The sequence below is a fragment of the Mustela nivalis genome (genome assembly GCF_964662115.1).
Source record: "Mustela nivalis genome assembly, chromosome: 12".
NCBI lineage: Eukaryota > Metazoa > Chordata > Mammalia > Carnivora > Mustelidae > Mustela > Mustela nivalis.
The window spans coordinates 42764469-42792340 of NC_139031.1; the positions used below are offsets into that span (position 1 = coordinate 42764469).

The following is a 27872-nucleotide window of genomic DNA, read 5'->3' on the forward strand; positions in this document are numbered from 1 at the left end:
TTTGAGAGAGAATGCAAGAAGGAGAGAAAGAGAGAGAGAATGAGGGGAGAAGGTCAGAGGGAGAAGCAGAGGGAGCTGAATGTGGGAATCTATCCCTGGACCCTAGGATCACCACCTGAGCCGAAGGTAGTCACTTAACCAACTGAGCCACCAAGGTGCCCCAATCATAGCACTCAAAAAAAAAAAAAAGTGATCTAAAACACATAAAATTTACCAACGTAACCATTTAAAAATGTATAGTACTCTTAACTATAGGCACATGGTAATGGATCTCTAGAACTTTGTCATCTTCCAAAACTGAAGCTCAATACTCAATTTCTTCCTCTTCCCCCAACCCTCACAACCACCATTCTACTTTCTAAGACTTTGACTATCTCTTGTAAGTAGAATAATGGAAGTATTTGTCTTTTTGTGACTGGCTTATTTCACTTATCATAATGTGCCCAAGATTCACCAGTTCTGTCAAATACTGAAGAATTTCCTTCTTTTTAAAGGCTGAATAGTAGTATTCCATTCAATGTATATATCGTATTTTCTTTATTCATTCATCTGTTGATGGACATTTCTGTTGTATCACATTTTAGCTATATTTGGCTATTATCATTTGGCTGCAATGGAACATGGGTATGCTGATATTTCTTTGAGTGCCTGCTTTCAATTCTTCTGGATATATACCAGCATCGCTGGATCATATGGTAAATCTATTTTTAATTTTTGAGGACTTTCTAGAGTTTTCCATTATAGCTGTACCAATTTACATTTCCAACAACAGTACTGTTGGTTCTATCTTAATGCGTAGTAGTTTGTAACGCCTTCTAGGGCTGTAGTCCAGAGTAGCTGAGGAGGGTGGAAGGTGGAAGACGGTCGACTTTTTCTGCTTGGGTCTGGTTGGAATCGGATTTCTACCGTAGGGAGCTGGAGTGAACCACTCCGTGGTGTTCTCATCAGCACAGAGATAATTAATACCATTCCCTTTTGGGTCCTTGGACAGTTCCTCAGAGGTAAGATCCAAGGAAGACCAGCCTCACACCCACCCTCAGTTGCGGACGCAGGCCACGCCCCCCACGCCTTCCCTCCCGCGAGTCAGAGCGTGGGGTGGGGCTTTCCGTGGGGCAGGGCTTGTGCGGGAGAGGCGGAGCGGAGGCGGGGCTCCGGCAGAGCGGCCGCTGAGCAGGGCGTCCCAGCTTCTCTGAGGACTACAGCAGTCCAGCGACCTCTTCTTTTCTGGCCGGGAGTCGCAGGACACGCCATTCATGGACCGGGCGGCGGTGGCGAGGATGGGCGCGGTGGCCAGTGCCAGTGTGTGTGTCCTGGTGGCGGGGGTGGTGCTGGCCCAGTACATATTCACCTTGAAGAGGAAGACAGGGCGGAAGACCAAGATCATCGAGATGGTGAGTGCAGGGCCCCGCGTGCCCGAGCGCTTGATGGGCCGCAGGGCGTTCCATCCGCCCTTACCTTTGCTGGCGCTGCTGGAATGCAAAGGGCACACTGGGGAACCATTCATCCCGCGAGTGGCAACACCGGGGCCGGTGACCTGGTCTGGACCCTCCAGGGTTTCACTCCTCTGCCTTTTGTTGTATCTCCATTTGAAACAGAAAGGCAAGTAGGTGACTCGGAAACCAGCCACCTCCTGCAGCAAAAGCCATTTCTCAAGAAATAAACGCAGCGTTCTAGGCTGGGTTGCTGCCTAGGTCCTGCCGCCAAATGGTTGTGACTAATCCAGTTCGGAATGAGTTGTTTCTGCACGCTGGCTAGAATGAGTTAGGTGTGGAAAGGTGTAACTTCTCAGTGGTTGAGAGAATGCGGGTTGAGCCGACTGCCATTCAGAATAGTTTATTTTGTATTTGAATGTTATTTCTTCTTGTCTCAAACTGCCAGGAAGTATCTTTGTGTTCGTTTTTTCCCCCTCAAACCTCTTGCATAACAGTATTTTAGAAATTTATTTCTAATTTTATTGTGAGAGTGTTTCAAGAATCCTACTTCAGGTATATGATAAGCAGTGTTTGCTTCAAAGTTGAGGATGTTTTTAATTTTGGTTTGGTTTGGTTTAAGTTTTTGTTTTAGTTTGGTTTTTAGTTTTTGTGTTTTAATTAGAATCCACTCATAAAGACCAGTGACTCATGGAGTTATTATAATGTGCTTACTGGAATGCATAAGCTCATGTTTACTTCCAATAATGTGCTACACATGTGAACATTTGGGGTCAAATATTTATGAAAAATAAGTTGACAATCTATCACCATACTAAATAATATCATTTTAGGTTCATATACTTAGAATACTCAGCCTCAAGTATGTCTTCATTGATCAAAGACACTGTCCTCTTGGTTGCTGTTGGCCCCAGGTTGAATACAAAAATATTTTCCCCATAACTAATAGTAAAAGAAATGGTAACCCCGTGTCTCATGCCAATAATACTCGAAAGTTTTGTTTATTGCTAGAATTAAATTATTCTTGGATTCTTATTTTTTCCTCTACTTCTGTGGGTACAGCTGCAAATGTTTTTATCTCAGAAATTTTGTTTTATTTATGTTGCTGTCTTGTTTAGAGAAATTTCGTGGCTTCCTTTTGCCCCAAACCAAAAGTTTATATTCTATATGGGGGTGGGAATATTGGGAAACCAATATATGGGGAAACCCAACTAATTGCCGTATCGTCTAGCATGTACTTAAACTGTGAATTGGTTTGTTTTATCTCTTTTCTAAACTGAGTAGAGTTAAAAATTAATTCTTTTCATAAAATCCCACATTGATACCATCCTAAAAATAGTTTGCCATCTTTGTGAAAAATAATGAAAGCCATCAGGCAGGCAAACTTTACTTATTTATAGTATAGAAATCAGTCAATCTTATATACATATATATACGTAATGTTTTATTAATTCAGATTGTGATATATATGCAGCCTGCTAGTAGCTTTTAAAAGGAAAAAGTTGAAAGAGCTCTATGTTTTTATTTTTTTGTTATTATTTTTTTAAGATTTATTTATTTTCAGGAGTGGGGAGGGGCAGAGGTAAGGAGAGAGAGAGAGAAAGAGAGAGAGAGAGAGAGAGTATTAAGCAGACTTTACACTGAGCATGAAGCCCAGGTTGGGGCCAGATCTCATGGCCCTGAGATCACAACCTGAGCAAAAACCAAGAGACAGGGCTCTACCAACTACACCATCTAGGTGCCCTGAGCTTTATGTTTTTAACTTGTAATTTTAATAGACTGCTTCTTCAAAGGGGATAAACATTTGATTGGGAGTCTGAAGATTTGGGTTCAAATCCTGGTTTTATCTCTTTTAATAACCATGCGTTGGGGGCATGTTTTGCCCATTTCCCACCCTATCCTCCAAACTCCCACCTTAGAGAATCTGTACCAACCTGTGAATGTCCAATGGACATAGCTTAAACTGATCACAAGTAATGGAACCAACAGTAACTACCTAAGCAAGGTGAGCCTATTCTTACTAGCTAGGTAAACAAATAACTTCCGGCACTGGACTTAGATTATGCACCACTTTAAAAGTTTTGAGTTAAAAGACACAGAAGTGTGGCTCGTGGGGTGTGCATGCTACAGCTGAAATGTCCTGTAGGGCAGCAAAATAAATATACAGAGTAAGGCTGTCAGGAGACATGGCCTAAGATGTTTAGAGGTCAGAGGCATCTGGGTGGCTCAGTCAGTATTGGATTCTTGGTTTCTGCTCATGAGCTCAGGGCCATGGGACTGACCATCTCAGCAGGTTTGTGCTCAGTGGGGAGTCTGCTTGAGATTAACTCCATCTGGCCCAAACCCCCCTCAAGTGTTCCTCCCCGCTAAAAATAAATAAATAAATAAATAAATAAATCTTTTTTTTTTTTTAAGATTTTATTTATTTATTTGACAGAGAGAGAGAGAGATCACAAGTAGGCAGAGAGACAGGCAGAGAGAGAGGGGGAAGCAGGCTCCCCGCTGAGCAGAGAGCCGGATGTGGAGCTCAATCCCAGGACCCTGAGATCATGACCTGAGCCGAAGGCGGAGGTTTAACCCACTGAGCCACCCAGGAGCCCCAATAAATAAATCTTTTTTAAAAAGGATGTTTAGAGCTCCAAGATAACCCATTTTTCATAGTTAATATACTGCATTGTTAAATTTTTATTTTAGAACATTTTAAAATTCACAACATAATTAAGCAAATAAGTAGAGTCCCAGCCACTTCTTCTATTACTGACATTGCACATTGGCATGGTACATTTGTTAAAATTAATGAACAAATATTCATACATTTTTTAAATATCCCTACTTTGTTCAGATTTCCATTGTTTTTAGCTTATGTCCTTCTCTGCCCTAGAGTTCCATCCAGAATACCACATACATTTCGTCATCATGTGTCCTTATCTCATCTTGACTGTTGTTACAAGTTTCTCAGATTTTTCTTGTTTGTTTTATCCGTGGTACCGTAAGAAATCTATATTTTGTGTTTGTCCCAGGTTCCTGCCACATAGCTCCTAAAACACTTGGACTCTGGGAAGTGTTAACAGTGTCTTTTATATGCTAATGAGGTGGGCTGCAAGCTGGGGCGTTCCCAAGATGGCTTCAAGAGGGGGGCTGGTTGCCTTAAAGATCAGGGCATGATTAGAGGATTAGAGCTTTCAGCATGTCCCCTCTTTTCTTTGAACAAGGGCTAGAGTTCAAGCTGATCACCTGGTCAGTAATTTATTTGATCAATCTTACCTACATAACAGACCTCCATAAAGACCTCTAAAGGAGAACTTACAGGTTTGCAAATACCTTGAGGTGTGGATAGAGTGGTGTGGATAGAGTGGGATAGAGAAGACATGGAAGTTCTCCACCCCTTTGTCTTGCCCTATGCTTCTCTTCCATTTGGCTGTTCTAAATTGAATTTTTTTTTTAAGATTTTTAAATTATTTATTTGACAGACAGAGATCACAAGTAGGCAGAGAGGCAGGCAGAGAGAAGGGGGGGGAGGCAGGCTCACTGCTGAGCAGAGAGCCCGATGCAGGGCTCAATCCCAGGACCCTGGGATCATGACCTGAACCTAAGGCAGAGGCTTTAACCCACCAAGCCACCCAGGCACCCCCTAAATTGTATTTTTTATATGAAACCTGTCATAGTAAGTAAAGCACTCTCCAGAGTTCTATGTTATTCTTTCAGATTATGGAACCCCAGGAGGGGGTTGTGGGAATCCCCAAATTCACAGCTGGTCCATCAGAAGTATGGGTAACAACCTGGGGCTAGTGACTGGCATTGGAAATGGGGATAGACTTGTGGACTGAGTCCTTACCTCATGGATCAGCACTAACTCTACATAATGTCAGAATTGCATTGTATTATACAAAGAGTTGGGGCATGGTTGGTGTGAGGTGTGAGAAATATCTTTTTTAAAAAGTTAAATATAGAACATTTAGTAATATCTGGCTCATAGTAACTGCTTATTAAATAGTAGTTGTAATTATTATACGAAAACACAGACTATCAGCCACTCTCATATCTTAGTCATTTTTCCTTATGAACACTATTAGGGGAAAAAAAAATTTTTTTTTAAAGATCCTACTTAATTACTTGACAGCAAGATAGAGAGAGAGCACAAGTAGGCAGAGTGGCAGACAGAGGTAGAGGGAGAAGCAGGCTTTCTGCCCAATCAAGGACCCTGGGATCATGACCCAAACCGAAGGCAGCCGCTCAACCAACTAAGCCACCCAGGTGCCCCAGGGCAAAATTTTTAACCATTGGTATTATTTTTCTCAACTTCTCTCTCCTAAGCCTTCATTGTAAAAACTACTCTTAACTATCCCCGATAATGATGGCTTGCAGTTTTTGTAAACTGTGCCAAACCTGTATAGAAGTTAATAACACATGTGGTAGAATTTTGCACAAATGAAATTAGTATTTGGGAATGAATTTCCCCAACCTCTCTTAGATTCTGCAAGTTTCAGGTCCTTCGTCATTGCTGTTGACCATCACTTACCACTTGGTATTCAGTTTAACTCACCATTCTAATAAAATGTGCCTGCTCAGATAGGTCTTGTTCCCTCTGTGGCATTTTTAGTTACTCTTAGTAAAAAAGATTCTGGAACAAAGCTTGAGCACTTGCTAGTTTCCTAATAGACAGAGAAACCTACTCCAACACAAAATTTAAGCTTTGAAGAATGAGGAATGAATCATATATATAATCTTGCATATAACTCCCTTATTTTAAATGATACATGACAACTTTAGTGGGGTTTTTAGTTTGTTTGGGTTTTTTTTTTTTTTTTGGTTGATTTTTACTCATGGGCATTACTTCCATATTTTATTCTATTCAGACAGCATTTATCTACTTTCAAATTAACTTGGCTGAGTATAAAAGCATTAACAGATTTCCTATGATCTGTGGGGTTATGTCCCTATAAACCATCATTAAGTTGAAAATACGGTAAGTCTGTAATGCATTTCATACACCTACCAAACATCATAGCCTCGCCTAGCCTACCTTAAGTGTGCTTGGAACACTTACAGGGTTACAGATGGGCAAAATCATCTAACAAAAAGCCTATTTTATAATGAAGTGTTGATTACTAATATAATTTATTGACTATACCGAAAGTGAAAAACAGAATAGTTGTATGGTACAGAATGATTATCAGTGTGATGGTTGTTTATTCTCATGACTGGATGGTTGACTGGGAGCTAAGGCCACTGCCAGTGCCCAGCATTGCTAGCCCAGGAAAAGATCAAAATTTAAAGTATAGTTTCTACTAAATGCATGTCACTTTTTCAAGACCTAAAATTCAGAGAATTACAAGTCAAACCATAAGTTAGGGTCATCTAATACAATTGTAAGGAAATAGTAGGAACTGTAATTTTTCCTCATAAAAGAAAAACTGAGTACTTGAAACTAAATAATGCTAAGTGTTTAGTGATTAAAAAACAGAAGTGTACAAATTTAAGTATTAAATGTGGCTTCTAAAGAGGAGAATTAAAAAAATGTATGTGGTCAACCATCTGGGTATTAGGACAACACCAGTGAAACTCCTTTCTATTTTCTGGATACAAGATGCAGTTACTTTTAAAAAGGAAATTATTTTATTTTATTTTATTCTATTTTATTTTATTTTTTAAGATTTTATTTATTTATTTGACAGAGAGAAAGCACAAGTAGACAGAGCATCAGGCAGAGGGAGAGGGAGAAGCAGGCTCTCCACTGAGCAGGAATTCTGGTATAGGCCTCGATTCCAGGGTTCTGGGATCATGACCTGAGCCAAAGGCAGCTGTTAAACTGACTGAGGCACCCAGGTGCCCCAAAAAGGAAGTTATTTTAAAGTAAAAACATTTTAAATGTATGTGTCTATATATTTATACACACATAACCTGTTTATAAGAATTTGTCTTATTCTTTCTGGTTTCTGGACTATGTTAGGAGAAACCTTACAAGGTTTTTTAAATTTAGGAATGAATGCTAACTTTCCTGTCCTGCAGTTATTGGCCACAGAACTTCTCTCCTACTTCAAGAATCTCAGTTTTCCCCACTATTCCTCTTTAGTCATCATTCTTATTAGATAAATTGGCCCAAAGTGTGGGTTTTATTTGTTTTTATTAAATTTTGCATTTGGCTGTCCAAATCTACATTGATCTCTTAGTACAGTAACTTGGAATTCTGTCTTTTGTTGTATTAAATCCAGAAACTAATTCAGAAAATTTATTTCATGTCTTTTAGGACAGAAAATGTAATGCCCTTAAGATATTGATAACAAATTGACCAACTTTTCCAATCATCCGTGTTTAATTTGTGCTTAAATTAATTGAAGTTGTTTTAGAAAGCAGACAATGTTTTATTTTTTAATCCAAACTGCTAAAAGATTGAAAACTGACTTTTAAATTAAAGGCCCATCTATGTATGTCAATCTTCTGTTTGCTGTTAAATTAAGTTGAAGATACACCTTTCCCAGGGAGTTTAAAGACTTAAATAAATTAAAATAAATAAAAACTTAAATGAATGACTTCATTTAGTTAGACTATTTAGTAAGCAGAGCTGGCTGAGGAAAACAAACATTTCTAACCTCACATATAGAACTAGAATTACAGTCTTTAAGCTAGAGAAAGATAAAAGGTCTTATTATGAAAAATAGAGCTAAACTTGATTTCTGTGATCTCTTCTAAAGATGTGATTAATATATGAAGTCGACATGATGCAAGGGATATAAATAGAACACAACTTTATTTTGCCTTCTTGTGGCACCTCTCAAATCTACTCAGTGATGTTAATTTTTCTTGCCACTGGTAAAAATTCTGGTAGGCCTGTGACTTATTGCTCACTCTCAGATTGTAAAAGACAATCTTTTAAAATCACAAGCAGTCAGTCTCATTTCTGTAAATGACAGTGTCTAGTCATGTATTTATACATGACTTCAATATTAATTCTGTGGTGAGACTCCTAGATGGACATTACTAGTACCCACCACTATTAGCTCTTTTCCCCTTTTTATATTTGGGCAAGCTTTGCTGTTCCAGCCAATAGACTGCCTGGAGATGGTATGGCCACTTGTGGGCCAGTGTAGTTATGAAAAGGGACACAGTTGTCCATAGTCTTTGCTACTGTTGGAGTAAATCCTGAAGCATCATGATGACATGGAGATGACACAGTACCAAAGCAGCCTGGAATATTGAGCCAATATGTGGAGGACAACTGCCCTGAAGAGTCATCTGGACCCATATTGGACTTTGTGTGAGCGAAAAATAAACTTTTTTTGTGTGTTAAAGAAGTGAGATTTTTGTGTTGTTACTGCCCCATAACTTACCCTAATACACATTTCTCTAACTAATACAGATTTCTTCACTACCCCCAAACTGTGGCTTACTGCAGGTGGCTCCTCCCCTCCCTAGTTAGTGGTGGCCAGTGATCTGGGATGAGAGAAGAGGAGATAATCAACCTCTCTCTTTCCCCACTCCTGCTCTTTCCCCCCACTAGCCATTGCTTCAGATTTGGGGGTTAATAGGGTAGGAGGAAGGATTTCTTTCACTGAGGAAGTGAAGAAATGAGAGGTTTTTTTAAAAATGTTAATTTATTTATTTGAGAGAGAGAACATGAGGTGGAAGAGCAGAGGGAGAGGTAGAGAGAGTCTCAAGCAGACTCGCCACTGAGCATGGATCCTGACAAAGGCCTCAATCCCAGGACACTGAAATCATGACCTGAGCTAAAACCAAGAGTCAGACCAGCCGAGCCACCCAGGCTCCCCTTTTCTTTCTTTCTTCCTTCCTTTCTTTCTTTTTTTTAAGATTTTATTTATTTATTTGACAGAGAGAGAAATCACAAGTAGGCAGAGAGGCAGGCGGGGGGGTGGGGTGGGAAGCAGGCTCCCCGCTGAGCAGAGAGCCTGATGTGGGGCTCAATCCCAGGACCCTGAGATCATGACCCGAGCCGAAGGCAGAGGCTCAACCCACTGAACCAGCAGGTGCTTACCCCTTTTCTTTTTTAAGGTTTATTTATTTATTTTGGGAAGAGAGAGAAAGCATATGTGGGGAGGGCCAGAGGGAAGAGGAGAGAGTCTTAAGCAGACTCCATGCTGAGTGAGGAGCCCTGTGGAGGCTCAATCTCAAGACCCCAAGATCACAACCTGAGCCAAAACCAAGAGTCAGACACTTAACTGATTGCCACCTAGGTGCCCCCAAAATGAAAGTTCTTACTTAACTAGTTAGGTTTGTTCTCTCTGGGCCTGCAAGGTATTTAAAGTTGACTTTCTCTTCTTTCACTATAACCTCATAATATGAGCACTTTTAAAATTAAATTAAATTTTTTGGCACCCCACCCACCTCAGCCTGATTTTATTATTATTATTATTTTTTGAGTGATTCATTCCATGTGGGCTCTCGCCTTTGAAGTCCCTCTCTCTCAGGTGGTTAAGGGCCCAGGAGTCATGAAGCCAATTCTCTCCATTTTCCTTTCCTTACCTTAGTAGGTCCCTGAATTAAACTGAAACAGAAAGATTCCTCATTTAACATCTATTACATAAGTTTAACATTCTGTGAAATTTTTTTTAGATGGTAATCATTGTTATGAACTGAATTGTGACCCCTCAAAGGTTCTTTTCACTGGACTGAGAATCAATTGACAGGGACGCCTGGGTGGCTCAGTGGGTTGAGACGCTGCCTTTGGCTCAGGTCATGATCCCAGTGTCCTGGGATCGAGTCCTGCATCGAGCTCCTTGCTCGGCAGGGAACCTGCTTCTCTCTCTGCTTCTGTGCCTGCTTGTGTGCACTCTCTCTCCTTCTCTCTGACAAATAAATAAATAAATAAAATCTTTAAAAAAAAAAAAGAAATCAATTGACAGAATAACAGGAGAAAATAAAATTTAATAGCATATGTATGGTAATCCACACAGACATGGAAGTTCTAAATACAGGGAAAATGAGGTCTATATGTCACTCTGAACTAAGGAGAAGGGAGTAGGGGCCCGGGACTTGACAGGAAGGGAATGCATTCATAGAGCAGTAAGTAGAACAGATGTTTGCCCAGCTGTATAGATGGGTCACTCAGGAAAAATGTATCTCTCCTTATTCTGGAAAGAACCCCACTTTAGAGTTCTTCTAAGTAGTTAAAGGATGGGCAAAAGTTTCTCTTGAGCCCACAGGGTCTTCATTGCCTCCAGCTCAAAATAATCTTCATGCCAGATTGGCCTACCTTGGGGTGTCCTGTCCTCAGCCCCTACATGCTTTTGAATGATAAGTAAACATTCCCATTTCTTGAGTCTCAGCCTCTATGTTCTGTGTATTCCATGGCCAGTCAGCCCTGCCAGTGGGCAATATGACTTTCATCTAGTATTCACTGGCTTCACTCTCTCTAGAAGCTCCCCAAAATTATCATTTCTTTTTTTTCCCCTTTCTTTCTTTTTTTCTTTCTTTCTTTCTTTCTTTCTTTCTTTCTTTCTTTCTTTCTTTCTCTTAAGGTTTTATTTGTTTGAGAGAAAGAGCGAGGGGAGGGGCAGAAGGAGAGAGAGAGGAAGAAGCAGACTTCCAGCTGAGCAGGGAGCCCAGCACTGGGCTTAATCCCAGGACTCAGGGATCATGATGCCAGGGGAAGGCAGAGGCTTAACAGACTGAACCACCCAGGTGCCCCCATTTCTAATTTAAACACATCTCAACTTTTTACAAAATTATTTTTATTAACATATATTGTATTATTTGCCGCAGGGGTACAGGTCTGTAAATCATCAGGCTTACGCATTTCACAGCACTCACCACAGCCCATACCCCTCCCCAATGTCCATAACCCAGCCACCCTGTCCCTACCCCTCCCACCACCCAGCAATCCTCATTCTGTTTTGTGAGATTAAGAATCTCTTATGGTTGGGACGCCTGGGTGGCCCAGTTGGTTGGACGACTGCCTTTGGCTCAGGTCATGATCCTGGAGTCCCAGGATCGAGTCCTGCATCGGGCTCCCAGCTCCCCGGGGAGTCTGCTTCTCTCTCTGACCTTCTCCTTGCTCATGCTCTCTCTCACTGTCTCTCTCTCAAAAAAAAAAAAAAAAAAAGGAATCTCTTATGGTTTTTCATTTTTTCCTTCCCATATCTCAACTTTTTATGGCTTCCTTATAAACACCAACAATTACTGCTTATAAGTTGGTACTGTTTTTGAAACTTGAGTGAGTTTTCTTCCTGGAGATAATTTCTAACAAAAATGCATTGCTTTCTTCCATTTTAAGGTAACATTAGATGTTCTCTGGGTACTATACTGAGTAAGTGGAAAGCCCACTATTGAGTCTATATTTAGAAAAAGGAGGGGACGGGGAACCAAGATTTAAATATGACTGCTTAAGTGGCTCAATGCTGTTATGCTGTTACACAGGCTTTTAAAAATATCTCTTTATCCCAACTTTAATTTATATCAGCATTCAGATTTATGACCTTTTAGGACCTGTTTTTAATTTATTTGTTTTGTAAAGCATATTCTCTGCAACTCATGTGGCATTTCCTGATGGTTTTTCATAAAGTAGCAATTTATACACTGTCTTGTATTGTTTACTGTTATGTGTGTTCTTTAAGGGTCTAGGTTGGTACATATTTCTTTGTCTTTTATTTTTAAGATTTTATTTATTTATGTGAGAGAGAGAGAGAGAGCATCCACATGGCAGGGGTGGTGGGGGGAGTGTTACAGTGGAGGGGTGGTGCGGTGGGGTAGGGGCAGAGGGAAAGGGAGGAGGACAGTCCCTGACAAGGAGGGAGCCAGTTGTTGGGCCCGATCCCAACAACTGACCTGAGCCTAAGACAGACATTTAACCTACTGAGCCACCCAGATGCCCCTTTGTCTTTCTTATTAGTTGTACCTAGGAGAGAGACCCCAAATCAGTCTTTAATAAACAATAAACATCTTATTTTTCTAATATAAGGAGAGGTCCAAAAAATAGGCAGTTGATGGTTAATTAGGGAGTACAAGGATGTCAAGACAGAGGTCTTTGAAATTCTCTTGGCTTTTCTTGTGGTCACAAGATGGCAGTTGCAGTCCTGGCCAACATGTCCATCTGCCAGGGAGGTTGATACTCAATTCAGTAGAGCAGAACTTTCTTCTCACATGTCACTGGAGAGAACAGTGTCATATAGCCACCCTAACTGTGAAGCTGAGGAGATTTTTTGGCTGAACAAATGGCCACCCTCCAACAAAATTGAGATTCTATTAGTAGAAAAGAAAGGGACGAATTAGTTAATAAGCAGTCTAATAGTCCAGAGTCCATATTCCTTTACCATATCCTATACTATAGTCCCTATTCCTTTTCCATATCATTTGCCATTCAGTAAATTCGTTTAATAGTTGATCAAATAAAAGCACATATATAGAATCTGATATTACTGGTGGTCAGTTGGCTGGCAGAAAATAGAACATTCCAGCTGTTACAAGTCTTTGGTAATACAGCAGGACAGAATACAGACTCAGAATAGCTTTGCTCTTCTGCCCACCCCAAGCATAAAGATTTATTCCTTCACCACTAGTTCTTGAGACATCAGTGCTGCCTTCATACATGCTAATGAGATTTAGAAGCTAGTGTCACAATTATGTGTCACAACTAGCTTAAAAGTTAGAGTCCTAATAATGTGAAATGTTGGGGTTCGAAGAGAATGGTCAGGAAAGGATTCTTGAGGGGCACCTGGGTGGCTTAGTTGGTTAAGTGGCTGCTTTTGGTTCAGGTCATGATCTCAGGGTCCTGGGATTGAGCCCCACAGCAGGGGTTCTGCTTCTCGATCTCACTCTCCCTTTGAGCCCTCCCTCTCTTTGTTTCTCTCTCTCTAATAAATAAAAAATATGTTAAAAAAAAAAAAAAAGAAAAAGTTCTTGAGATTTCTTCAGTGCAAAAAGGGTGGTTTTATTAAAGCACAGGGACAGAACCCATGGGCAGAAAGAGCTGCGCTGGGATTGTAAGGAGTGACTGATTATATACTCTCAAACTGGAAGGGGGTTAGGCATAGCGTAAGTCTCTGAGGAATTTGGAAGCTTGGGTTGTGATCGGGTCCTGGGATCGGGCCCCTCATTGGGCTCTCTGCTAGGCCGAGAGCCTGCTTCCCCCTCTCTCTCTCTGCCTGCCTCTCTTCCTGCTTGTGATCTCTCTCTGTCCAATAAATAAATCTTTAAAAAAACATATTTAAAAAAATGTGAGCGAGATCTCAAGGAAAGGATATGTGAAATTCAAAGGAATGGGAGATTACATTGGGTAATGTTTGATGGCTGTGGTGTTTGAAGAAGAACAATTGTGATTGGTCAGTCTAAATAAAATATATTGTAAATTAAGGGGAAATATATTAAACTCTTAACATTGGCAAAGAATATGTTCAAGATCATCTTGAATCCCCAAATTTGCAAGTATGGAGTAACTTGTACCAGGCATATAACTTTGTCTTTTTTTTTGCAAATCACATTTGTCATGTTTCCTATGCATTATCCTTATTCAAGTTTAATCACATTTGCAGCTTCAACAAGTGTGAGCTCTTATCTAGTTAGCTGTTTTTAGGTTAGCCAGAATACTTCCTGAAATAGCAGGAGTTTTTACAACTTTTCTTTCTTTCTTTCTTTCTTTTTTAAAGAGTTTGTTTATTTATTTATTTGACAGAGAGAGAGACACACACAGTGAGAGAGGGAACATAGCAGGGGGAGTGGGAGAGGGAGAAGCAGGCTTCCTGGGGAAGCAGGGAGCCTGACATGGGACTCAATCCCAGGACCCTGGGATCATGACCTGAGCTGAAGGCAGAAGCTTAATGACTGAGCCACCCAGGCATCCCAACGAAGTCTCTTTGCTCAGTAAAATCATCACATCCTTAGATCTTTGTCTTTAAGCTCTCCACGTGATTCCAATGAATGCTAAAGTTTGAGAACCGTAGGAGTGCAGAATTCAAATTCTTGACACCAGCAAAATTATGAGGTTTACAAAATTTGTTTTAAAAAATCCAGTTTAGGGCGCCTGGGTGGCTCAGTGGGTTAAGCCACTGCCTTCGGCTCAGGTCATGATCTGGGTCCTGGGATCGAGTCCCGCATCGGGCTCTCTGCTCAGCAGGGAGCCTGCTTCCTCCTCTCTCTCTCTCTGCCTGCCTCTCTGCCTACTTGTGATCTCTCTCTCTGTCAAATAAATAAATAAATAAAATCTAAAAAATCCAGTTTAATTGCTGACAAATAGTCAAAACTAGGGGCTGCAAAACGCTGCGTGGAAAGAGAAATCTGAGTCATGAGTATATAGAAAAATGGGCACTTTTGTTTATTCTGTTGGAAGCATTATATACATTGGTTAAATAAATTATAGAGCATTGCTTACACAGTGGTACGGTTAGTATAATAAAACATTGTGCAACTTTGAAAACAAAGTAGGGGGGCCTGGGTGGTTCATTCGGTCAAGTGTCTGACTTCAGCTCATGTCATGTTTGACATAGGAAAGGTGTTAGGGTTCCAAGCTGACGGCCAAGAAAGAATTCTTGGTACATCTTTGGTGCAAAATGGTTTATTTTATTTTTTTAATAGATTTTATTTATTGACAGACAGTGAGAGAGCAAACACAAGCAAGGGGAGTGGGAGAGGGAGAAACAGGCTTCCCATTGGGCAGGGATCCTGATACGGGGTTGGATCTCAGGACCCTGTGATCATGACCTGAGCCTAAGGCAGAGGCTTAACCACTGAGCCACCCAGGTGCCCCCAAATGGTGGTTTATTAAAGCACAGGGACAGGACCAGTGGGCAGAAAGAGCTGATCTGGGGTGATGAGGAGTGGTCCATTATATACTGGGAAGGGATTAGGGATAGCGTAAGTCTCTAAGGAATTTTGGTTTTTTTGTGAGTTTTTTTTTCCTTTTTTTAAAAAATTTTTTTAAAAAAATTTCTTTTCAGTGTTCCAGAATTCATTGTTTATGCACCACACCCAGTGCTCCATGAATATGTGCCCTCCATAATACCCACCTCTAGCCTCACCCAATCTCCCACCCTCCCCCCCACCCCTCCAAAACTCAGATTGTTTTTCAGAGTCCACAGTCTCTCATGGTTCATCTCCCCCTTCCAATTTCCCCCAACTCCCTTCTCCTCTCCATCTCCCCATGTCCTCCGTGTTATTCCTTATGCTCCAAAAATAAGCGAAACCGTATGATAATTGACTCTCTCTGCTTGACTTATTCCACTCAGCATAATCTCAGGAATTTTTGAAGCAAGGTTTCCAGACCTTGAGGGGCTAACTTTTATTAGGAAAAGGTCATTTATTGGGACGCCTGGATGACTCAGCTGGTTAAGTGTCTGCCTTCAGGTTAGGTCATGATCCCAGGATCTTGGGATCAAGTCCCACATCTGGCTCCTTGCTCAGTGGGGAGCCTGCTTCTCCCTCTGCCCCTCCCCCTGCTGGGTGCATACGTGCCCCCCTTTCTCTCTCTCTCTCTGGCAAACAAATAAATAAAACCTTCAAAAAAAAAAAAGAAAGAAAGAAAACAAAAGGTCATTTATTACTGTCTAATAAAACCTGAGCCATGAGACCCTTCCAGATGTATATAAGTGAGTCATATGCTTAGGGAGGTGATTGCCAACCTGTGTCTTGGGGGGTTTAAAGATAAAGGAAAATTCTAAAGGAATTTTTGTACGTTAAAGTAGATTTACAGGATCTTGGGGATCAGACAAAGATTGCCTTTGCCCTTAGCAGGGTGTTAACATCGAGGCAGCTGAGTCTCTAAAGGAATGTCACTCTGCCTGTTTTAAGGACTTGTCAGTGGGCTGTAGGTAATAAGGAAATTTAACAATTTTAGCTCTGCCTTTGTTTCCCACGTCAGTGAATTTAGGGTCCCGGGATTAGCCCTGTTTCCGGTTCCCCACTCAGTGGGGAGTCTGCTTGTCCCTTTCCCTCTTCCTCTGCCCCTGCTTGTGCTCACATGCATGCTCTCGCTCTCAAATAAATAAAATCTTTTATACATACATACATACAGGAAAGTAAATCAGAGTTAACATTTTAAAAAGTTCAAAAGGGACGCCTGGGTGGCTCAGTTGGTTGGGCAGCTGCCTTCGGCTCAGGTTGTGATCCCAGTGTCCTGGGATCGAGTCCCACATCTGGCTCCTTGCTCGGCAGGGAGCCTGCTTCTCCCTCTGCCTCTGCCTGCCATTCTGTCTGCCTGTGCTTGCTCTCTGCCCCCCCCCCTCTCTCTGATAAATAAATAAAAAAAAAAAAAAAAAAAAAAAAAAAAAAAAAAAAAAAAGGGACGCCTGGGTGGCTCAGTTGGTTGGGCAGCTGCCTTCGGCTCAGGTTGTGATCCCAGTGTCCTGGGATCGAGTCCCACATCTGGCTCCTTGCTCGGCAGGGAGCCTGCTTCTCCCTCTGCCTCTGCCTGCCATTCTGTCTGCCTGTGCTTGCTCTCTGCCCCCCCCCCTCTCTCTGATAAATAAATAAAAAAAAAAAAAAAAAAAAAAAAAAAATAAAAAGTTCAAAAGATGGTAATTAAGGGGAGAAAACACCATCTTTTGATGCATACGCATGTTGTGCTTGTATGTCATTGGAAATTCTTTAAAAACTGCACTAGTAGCTGTTTGTAGTTATTACTAGGAATGGTAGAACTTGGGAGGATGAGACTGGAGAAGAAGACTTTACTGTTTCATCCTTTAATGTTTCGCACAGTTTGAAATAGCATGAGCATGTATATATAAAAAAAATTAATTGAAGCAACATTTTAAAAAGTATGTTGGGGGGCGCCTGGGTGGCTCAGTGGGTTAAGCCGCTGCCTTCGGCTCAGGTCATGATCTCAGGGTCCTGGGATCGAGTCCCGCATCGGGCTCTCTGCTCAGCAGGGAGCCTGCTTCCTCCTCTCTCTCTCTGCCTGCCTCTCTGCCTACTTGTAATCTCTCTGTCAAATAAATAAATAAAATCTTTAAAAAAATAAAAAAATAAAAAAAAAAATAAAAAGTATGTTGGGACCACATTGTAAAAACATCTGAATTGTCAGTAGTGGGGTGTTTGTAATTAACTTGCTGAGGAGACTTTGAGAGTGTTCTAGTTTTTTAAAAGTGGTAAGATCTGGAATGCATTTTAGTTGCTTAATCTGGTAGCTGAGTACACTTAATTAGCATAACTAGAATTAAGAGGCGAGGAATGTGAGGAAAAAATAATTTTCCCTCCACCTTTCTAAGTTCTGTACTGGGAACCCTTTAACAAAAGATAGAATTAACAAGATAAAAACAAGTTTTACTAACAAGTATACATGAGAGATGCCTTGGGAAAAGTAACTCTCTTAGGTGGTTTAAAATTACAAAAAGAAGGCATGGAAGTAATACAAAAAGAAGGGCATGGAAGAGACCTGTTGTTGGTGTGAGGAGGAAAAAGGTGTTAAGCCTGAATAAGATTGATAATGCAGAGTTAAGTGCACTCCCTCCATTGATTTGAATTTGTCGTGCTTTCTTCATCTTTTTCTGCCTTCTCTTTTGGTACAGAGATGGAGACGCACATAGAAATGGAGATTTCCTTTATAAACGTAATTTCGCTGGTAAGAGGGAGCTTCTCCTCTTTTCAGAGCTTCTCCTGTGTCCACTGTTTCTCCGAAATAATCAGCTCAAAATAATCCTCATGCCAAAAAGGCATATGTTGGGGTTGGCATTCTGTCACTGCAGGAGCAGGAATTGAGATAAGCCCATATTAAAGAGGATGAAGTCCTAGACTGCTATGGGAGCCAGAGAAAGAGGACAGAACATCCACGGATTGCAGAGGTGAAATCTGTAGGATTTGAAAGGGAACAGGATTTGTAACTCCAGAATATGCCATCTTCTTTTTTCTTTAACTAGAGATAGTACTTAAGATGATAGCTTGGCCTATTTTAGGGAGTCCCTCCATTTTCCTGGGTGTCTCTCATGTATTCAGGAGGGATGCATGTTACTAAATTTGTGTTTATTTTTCTCCTATTAATCTGTCTTCTGTTACAGGAAGATTTCAGTCAAGAACCTAGAAGGGTAGAGAAAAAACTATTTTTCCTCCCCCACAGATTTTATAATTTTTGCAAAGTGTCTCAGATTATCCTTAATTCGTCATAGCAGTTTGAATGTTCCCTACAGTTTATGTTAAATCATTCCCTAGATCTCTCTTGTTTGCTTTTAAAGTAATTCAGACATCACATTATTTAGACTTACTGAATTAAGCCTCTAAAATATCTTAAATCCTATTTTAATCCTCATTCTCTTTTAAATTAAGTGTTGTAATTTATCTCTATTTCTGGCACAGTAACTTATTTGAAATCTAATGTCAAACCTTACCTGAGGTTCCCCCAGGGAACTCTAAAAACCATCAGGGAACTTTAAAAACACCATCAGGGAACTCTATCCAATTCCATTTTTGTGTCAGCAGGTGGCAGACTTGGTGCTTGGTGCTTGGTGCTTGGTGCTTGGCTTGGTGCTAGATTTCTAAATTACCTTTCTTGTTTATGCATTTTAATGTTCACTCTCTCACTGTCACTTCAGCCTGAGGGGAGTAGATTTTGTCACCCCACGTTGTGCCACTTCGGTATGTGGATTATTGGGAGCTGAAGACAAGAAGACTCAAAGGGGTCAGGAAGAACTTTTTACCTCCCTTTTACCTGCCTAAAAGATTCTAGAAAAGGAGCCTGTACCAGGAAGAGAACTATTACCAGAGATTACTCTTTTATCTGAGAGACTTGCCTGCATGAAGGCAAACATTGCTCTTCTCATTTTCTTGGAATTTCCTTCCTCCCCTTTGAAGCCCCAGACCTCTCCTCCTTTCTCCTTAGCTCAGGATGACTTATAAGCCTCAATTGCCTGACTGCCTTTGAGTCTCTTATCTTTGTGGGTTCCCTACATGTGTGAAATTAAGGATTTCTCTGTTAATCTGTCTTTTTATTATGGGATGGATGGCCTCAGCAAAGACCATAGAAGGGTACAGGGAAAATTATTTTTCCTCACCTAAAACCATTAATCTATAAAATTTAAACCAACTTCCACAGTCCTTTGCTGTTATAGATTGAAATGCCAGTCTATTTTTTCCACATGTGTTATTTATCTTCCTCATTTTTCAAGGTGCTAATAGATTATAGCGTTGTTTATTGGTTGATTGGAAGGTTGCTTCAGTTGTTTGGTAAGTTCCTGCTTGTGAGTGGGTGGAAATAGATAGTCACGTGTGAGTTGCCACAAGATCCTTCCTATCTGTCCGCACTTTATCTCTGAAGCCTTGTCATGGCACAGCCCTCTCATTTATTTTACCTCAAATGCCTGACTCAGAGCCTGGGCTCAAAAGAACATCATTCCCCCCACCCAAATCATTATCTTTTTATACAGTCATCCCCCTGAACAGTTTATGTTTGTCTAGATTTCTCTGTCACAGTGTTCTAAGGAATTAAGACACTGGATCAGTTTTGATGGAGATAGGAAAAGTTTGAGAACCTGAGCATTACGCATAGTGAAATGTTACAAAATAGAAACCCACTGAAGTCACATTAAGAAAATAAGGAGAAAGGAAAACAGGACTACACTGGGACTAGAACTAGAAAACAATTAGAAACTGATTCCCATTTGGGTTAGTTGGGCACTGCCCTATTACCCATTAACCAGGGAAAAGGAACTAAAAATTTGGGGTGTCTACTTATGGCCAAATTCTCCGTGCATGACCTTATTAAATCCTTAAAAACACAGTCCAGCTGTTGTCATAATTTTTATTTGTTTAGGATGTAGCTTAGTAAGTAGCAGAGCCAGCACTCTGTCAGACTTTAGCTCTCTCTTAAAGAAAGCATGCTTCTCAGTTGGGAACAACGATTACTTTAATGAAGTTGTATTGTGATGCTGATCTTTTTTTTTTTTTTTAAAGATTTTTATTTATTTATTTGACAGAGAGAAATTATAAGTAGATGGAGAGGCAGGCAGAGAGAGAGAGAGAGAGGGAAGCAGGCTTCCTGCCAAGCAGAGAGCCCGATGCGGGACTCGATCCCAGGACCCTGAGATCATGACCTGAGCCGAAGGCAGCGGCTTAACCCACTGAGCCACCCAGGCGCCCCTGTGATGCTGATCTTTTAAAAATTTATCTTGAGGTGCCTGGGTGGCTCAGTGGGTTAAGTCTGCCTTTGGTTTAGGTCATGATCCCAGAGTCTCGAGATCAAGCCCCTCATCTAATTGTGCTTCCCCGCTCAGTGGGGAGTCTGCTTCTTCCTCTACCCCTCCCCGCTCTCATGCTCTCTCTCTCACTCTCTCAAATAAGTAAATAAAAGCTTTGAAAAATAATAAAATAAAAATTTTAAAAATAAAAATATTCTCTTTCCAAGCTAATTAAATGTTTTATTCTATTTCATTTTTTTGTGCACAACTATGTACCATATATATGTATGTATGTTATATATATATATATATATATTATGATGTATATATACAGAGATATACATGTGTATGTATATGGTTTTATCATATAGCCCTAGTTTTGGTAGGATGGGGAAATGTATCTAGCATTCCGTAATTATTCAGTTATTCTGTGCTTTATAAGTATTGTGGCTTATCTAGTGAAGATAACTCCTTTAATAAATTATATAATTGATTATTTGAACTCTAGAGTATCTTGTAAGGAAATGAAGTTATACAATATATAATGTTTGAGAGTTTTGTAGTTGGTAAATCCTTGGTTCTGATGCAGCCCTGCCATATTCCAATGGTTTAACCTTGGACAATTTCTAAGTCTCAGTTTCCAGTTCTCTGGACCGGAGAGGAGTCACCTAAAAAAATCTTCTGCCCCCTTCTTTCTTTCAGGGTGTTATATTAGGAATATTCTTAGTGTTTATATTTTTTATTTAGCTTACTCTTTTAAATAATTATACTTTAGGAGAATTCCAGTAGTATGTTCTAAGTATCTATGTGGGTTATTAAGATTAAAAAAAAGATGATACCATATAGTTTCAAATTGTTTACCACATAGTATTTATTCAGTAAATATTAATTCTCTTTTCTTCTCCTTTCTTGAAACAAAGCTATTCTTTTCCCAACTTTCTTTTATTTTTAAAATTTAGTTATTTTTACTTAAATTCAGTTAAGATATAATGTATTATTAGCTTCTGAGGTAGAGGTCAGTGATTCATCAGTCTTACATAATACCAAGTGCTCAATCACGTGCCCTCCTTTATGCCTATCACCCAGTTACCCCATCCCTCACCCCCGCCACTTTAGAGTCTCATATTGTTTGTCATCCTCTCTGATTTCATCTTGTTTTTTCCTCTATTCTCCTGTGATCCTCTGTTTTGTTTCTTAAATTCCACATGTCAGCAAGATCATGATAATTGTCTTTCTCTGATTGACTTATTTCGCTTAGCATATAACCCTCTAGTTCCATCCACATTGTTGCAAATGGCAAGATTTTTTGATGGCTGAGTAGTATTCCATTGTATATATATACCACATCTTCTTTTCTTTTCTTTTTTTTTTTCAAATACCACATCTTCTATATCCATTCATCTGTCGGTGGATATCTGGGCTCTTTCCATAGTTTGGCTATTGTGGATGTTGCTGCTATGAACATTGGGATGCAGGTGCCCCTTTGGATCACTACATTTGCATCTTTGAGGTAAATACGCAACAGTGCAATTGCTGGGTCATAGGTTAGTTTTATTTTCAACCCTTTGAGGAACCTCCATGCTTTCTTTTAGACATGATGTTCTCTTATAAGAGATTCAGATTAAGTAATGATTTAACAGTTGTCTCTAAACAATATTTTCTTTGTGCTCTCAGGTTTGGAGATAAAAGAAGAATGTCTAGTTAGAGCATCATACATCCTTAAAGTTAAAAAGATTGGGAATGGAGAGATATCCAGTATCTCAAATGTTGAGCAACAGTTTTATCTTTTTTTTTTTTTAAATTTTATTTCTTTATATGAGAAAGTGAGAATATGAGCAGAGGGAGAGGGAAAAGCAGACTCCCCGCTGAGCACAGAGTCCAACATGGGGCTCCATTCCCCGGACCCTGAGATCATAATCCCAGTTGAAGCCACCCCAGTGCCCCTGAGTAATGGTTTGTTTTTTGTTTGTTTTTTGTTTTTTTAAGATTTTATTTATTTATTTGACAGAGAAATCACAAGTAGTCGGAGAGGCAGGCAGAGAGAGAGAGAGAGGGAAGCAGGCTCCCTGCTGAGCAGAGAGCCCGATGCGGGACTCGATCCCAGGACCCTGAGATCATGACCTGAGCCGAAGGCAGCGGCTTAACCCACTGAGCCACCCTGGCGTCCCTGAGTAATGGTTTTTAACCTGAGTACCTAGCACTCTGGGGCCTAATCCCTGCCTGCCGCTCTCATAATTTGTAGATGGTTAAATTGACCTGAGTACCATACGTAAAAGCTTGGCATATATAGTTATATCATTTTCAGTTACTGAAATTTAATTTTGCCGAGATCGTATGGGAAACATGGTTTTTTGTAAAGGATAAAGTTTCTACATGCATTCAATTCATTTTGAATCCCTTCTAATACACTTAAAGCAAGCACAGATCATATGATTCAGTATAGATTTTTTAAAAATTTATTCATGGGGCTCATGCATGTGGATGTCATGTGACTCAGTTTTAGGGAAGTTTTAATAGTTAAGGACTACCTGTATTTCAATACAACTTTTAGGAAAATAATTTCTTCCTTTTTATTTACCTATTTTAAGTTTCGTTTTTCCCTTGATTGTTTTTTGTTTCTAATACAATACATGCTGATATAAAAATTACTAAATCTAGATAAACAAAAAGAAGTAATCTGCAATTTTCACCACCTTAAAAAAAACATATTTTAGTAAGTGTACTCCATTATTTTTCTATGCATATAACTATTAAGTATCATTTTTCCCAGGATGAGATCACTCTGTAACATTGTTTTTAATAAGATTACTCACTTTTTTTAAAAAAAGATTTTTATTTATTTATGAGAGAGCAAGAGAGAGAGAGAGAGAGCACGCGAGCACGAGCGGGCACACAAGGGTGGGAGGAGCAGGGGGAGAAGCAGGCTCCCTGCTGAGCAGAGCTGAGGCAGGGCTCCATTCCAGGACCCTGAGATCATGACCTGAACTGAAGGCAGAGTTCCTCATTGTTGAACATTTAGATTGTTCACCATTTTTCATTATGATAAATATGGGTCAGTAAACATTTGTGTTGCATCTGTGCAAGTCTAAGACTGTGTAAGTGGAATGCTGAGTCAAAGGGCATGTGCAAGTCTAAAGCCTTTGAATGTGCTTCCAGGTTACCTTCTGAAAAGGTTTTACCAATTTACCTTTCCACTAGCAGTGGAATACAAGTACCTTGCTCCCTGTTTTCCTGGCAATAGGTGTCATTTTCCCCCTTATATTTGCCAAATGATAGGTTTTTTTAAGAGTATCTGTTACTTTTGAAATTTAACCTTTAAAAATAATTGGCCATTTATTTCCTTTTCTGAATTGTCTAAGTTCTTTTTCTTGATTTGCAAGGACTTTTATAAAGTGTTTTTAACTGTAGAAATATGTTAAAGGGGCTTCTGGTGGCTCAGCGGGTTAAGCCTCCACCTTTGGCTGGGGTCATGATCTCAGGGTCTTGGGATGGAGCCCCGCATCGGGATCCCTGTTCAGCAAGGAGCCTGCTTCCCTCCTCTCTGTCTGCCTCTCTGCCTACTTGTGATCTTTTGCTTTCCTCTCTCTCTCTCTCTCTCTCTCTCTCTCTCTGTCAAATAAATAAATAAATAAATAAATATCTAAAAAAAAAAAAAAGGAAGTATCTTAGAAATATATTTTTCCAGGTTTGTTTTTTTGTTTTCACTTTCATTTTTGAGTAGTCTGTGTATGACCCTCCTTTCAGATCTTTACATGGCTGGTCTTGCTGCTGCTGCTTCTTTTTATTGAAGTATAGCTGGCTACAATGTTACATGAGCTTTAGGTGTGCAACATAGTGATTCAGCAATTCTGCAGTTACTGGCCTTGAAAGTTTCGTCATCACTGGTCACCATACAAAGTTACTACAAGTCTGATTGACCATATTCCCTGTGCTCTACCTTTCATCTCCATGATTTTATTTTATAACTGGAAGTTTGTACTTTTTAATCCCCTTTATCTTATTAGCCCCTTTCCCCACCCACCTAAATCTAAATGGCTTCTTTAAACCATGGACTAATACTTTATAATGTTTTACAGAGCTTAATTTGTATATGACTCCTCATTTACACATTATGACTTCATTTGGTATCCAGAGTAGGAAGAGAATATAGCGTATTGTTTCGTTTGTGTTGCTTACTCATTAGTTTATCCTCCCAAAAAAAGAATGAGGAAGGCTACTCCAGAAAACACAGTAAGGTAGAATTTTGCCTCAGTAGATAATTTTCATTTTCAAGTCATAATTTTCATTTCATATTCATAATAATCATTTCATTTCATAATTTTCATTTCAAGTCATAAACATGACTTAACATATGCCATGTGCATTTTGTCAAAAGATATAGTAACATTATATACACTTTTGTTTTCTTATATCTTGGGGACATGTAACCTTTTAAAAATATTATTTGTTTCCTTCTGGGTATGTTAATAGATTTATTACAGAAAATTTAGAAAATACCAAAGAGCATGAAGAAGAAAATAGAAGAAAATTCCTCTGTGGTGACTGTTAATTGAGTTTTATAATATATTTGATTCACCCATGTTCAGTGATTATCTATACTATTGAATTTAGTTTGTTACTGGTTCATTACTTAGGACTTTTATATCTGTATTCATAAGTGAACTTAGGTTATGTTTCTTTTTGTACTATTTTTGCCAGGCTTTGTTTCAGGATTTTATACTAGTTAGTTTCATAAATGGAATTGGATAGCTTAACCTTTTTGTATATACTGTTAAAGAGTTTATCTAGCATGGGGCCATCTGTTCTTTAAAAGTGTGATAGAGTTCACCAGCATGACACCTGACCATAAAAAGCACTTTGAAGTCCATTCTCTGATAAACCTATTTTTGTAAGTTCTATTCTGATGAGCACACATTCCCTCATTGGGCAGAATATATGTTACCAAGACTTTGCATAGGTTAAATTAAGTACTTTGGCTTAACATACTGAGTTTATTAATATTGAAGGGTGTTTCAAAAGGACTATATTTTGTGGTTTCTTCTATTTACATACTTTTAAAACTCAAGTTAGCACTTACCCTCCATGTAGTTTCACCTGATTCTTTGCTACAGGTTATTCGTTCATGAACTTGAATCTCTTTCCAAATTTACTTCATCATTTTCTTACCTTACTATTTTTTTTAAAAGATTTTATTTAATTATTAGAAAGAGAAAGACACAGAGAGAGAGAGAGCACGAGCAGGGAGGAGAGGCAGAAGGAGAGGGAGGGAGACGCAGGCTCCCTGCAGAGCAGGGTGCCCATGTGAGGCTCTATCCCAGGACCCTGGGATCATGACCTGAGCCGACAGACACTTAACTGACAGAGCCACCCAGGTGCTTCATTTACCTTACTATTTTTAAAATGAGTTTATCCCGCATAGAAAAAAGAGGATAGTAAGCTAAGTCTTTGTACTCTCCATCTAGAGGTACTGGATATAATACACCAATAATAAAAGCTAAATAGCATAACCATTTTTGTCATTTTTAATGTGACCCATACCAGTATAACAATCCTAAACAATGCTGTTTCTTTTTAACAGACAGAATGACAACTGTATGATATGAAAGGAGTCCAAAATTAAAACAAAGTTTTTCTTATTCCATTTCAGACACAGAGATCCAGATATAATAAAATGGAAACAATTTCAGTGTAAGCATCTTGAAATATTAGAACATACTGCATTTGAGAGGAGAGCTAGGAAAGACTCCCTTCATTTATGATGTTGTCTTACATACGAGTTTCTTGAACTTGACCTACCTTTTACAACATAAATGTCATTTCTTCTAAAAGAGTTTAAACTACAGAATTTATTACTTTTTTAAAAAAATATTTTATTTATTTATTTATTTGACACAGAGAGAGAGAGAGACAGCGAGAGAGGGAACAGAAACAAGGGAAGAGGGAGAGGGAGAAGCAGGCTTCCCACCAAGCAGGGAGCCTCATAGGGGACTCAGTCCCAGGACCCTGGGATCATGACCTGAGTGAGCCAAAGGCAGACGCCAAAATGACTGAGCCACACAGGCACCCCCAGAATTTTTACTTTTTTTTTTTTTTTAAATTTTTTATTTTTTATAAACATATATTTTTATCCCCAGGGGTACAGGTCTGTGAATCACCAGGTTTACACACTTCACAGCACTCACCAAAGCACATACCCTCCCCAATGTCCATAATCCCACCCTCTTCTCCCAAACCCCCTCCCCCCAGCAACCCTCAGTTTGTTTTGTGAGATTAAGAGTCACTTATGGTTTGGAATTTTTACTTTTTAAGTTAAAAAGATATAAACTATGTTTGTATCCTCATTTGAGTTTCTGAAAAATAAGTTACTCAATCCAAGATTGTTGCAGAGTTTTGAAGAAATGCATTGAGATTGGAACCATAGTTTCTCCTCAGTTTGCATACATGTATACAAATTCATAAATGCGGCAGACAGCTTCACTAACAGTCACTTAATAAGATAAGTTTTTGGAATGATTTTAAGTGATAAGAGACTTATTGAAAATCTTTACTTCCTATTCATTTCTCCAAAATGTAATAATTCATTGTTCCATCTCTGTTTTTGCTCCTTAAACATTTAAAATCATATTCATATAACTGTAGGAAATAAAATGAGGGTTGCTGGAGGGGAGGTGGGTTGGGGGGATAGGGGTAACTAGGTGATGGGCATTAAGGAGGGCCCATGATGTGATGAGCACTGGGTATTATATGCAACTGAAGAATTCATTTATTGAACTCTGTATCTGAAACTAATGATGTACCCTATGTTTGCTAATTGAATTTAAATTAAAAAAACAATAAAAATAAAATCATACTCATATAAACTTTAGTAGCATCTGTTCAGTTCTGTTTTGAACAGTCATAGTGCCAAAGTTAGTTGACTGTTGCCTTCTTTAGAGAAGTTTTAAGAGAAGTCAGTTGCCTCGATGGATGTTTTGGCGTGTTTAAAAAAATCTTCCTATATATGTCATACAGCAATTACAACAATTAGCGGGAACAAGTTTTGCAAGAGTCCTTATAAAGTATTGCATCTCACCTCCTACTGAATGGTTTCCTTATATGATTTTATTGTTTTGTTTGGAATAATTTCCTAGGGTGTAAGTCAGGTTCGGATTGAAAAATACATTCCATAGCCAAGTAATAATTGGATTGTAGTAAGCTTAGCTAGTAGTTAAGTCTGAGGTTGGATAATTGAGAAATAAACTATCTTTAGTATAGGTTTTATATAGAATTATGAAGTGATTTCTTTCATATACAACTATTAGTTAAAGTAATATTTTTTTAAAAGATTTTATTCATTTATTTCACAGACAGAGATCACAACTGGGCAGAGAGGCAGGCAGAGAGAGAGGAAGGGAAG

The 27872-nt window shown here is 39.4% G+C and overlaps 1 protein-coding gene across 2 annotated transcripts in view; it reads left to right on the top strand.

The window, feature by feature from the left end:
* The first annotated feature begins 1112 nt into the window (after positions 1-1112).
* The window catches only part of NT5C3A (5'-nucleotidase, cytosolic IIIA), a 52118-nt gene continuing 25358 nt past the window's right edge, over positions 1113-27872 (top strand). Inside the window, exon 1 of one of the 2 annotated variants that reach the window (XM_082691788.1) lies at positions 1113-1391. In XM_082691788.1, coding sequence (XP_082547914.1) covers positions 1254-1391 — 138 coding nt within the window. In that variant the 5' untranslated portion in view covers positions 1113-1253. The remainder of the gene's footprint in view (positions 1392-27872) is intronic. The other variant, XM_082691790.1, reaches the window with a different exon arrangement.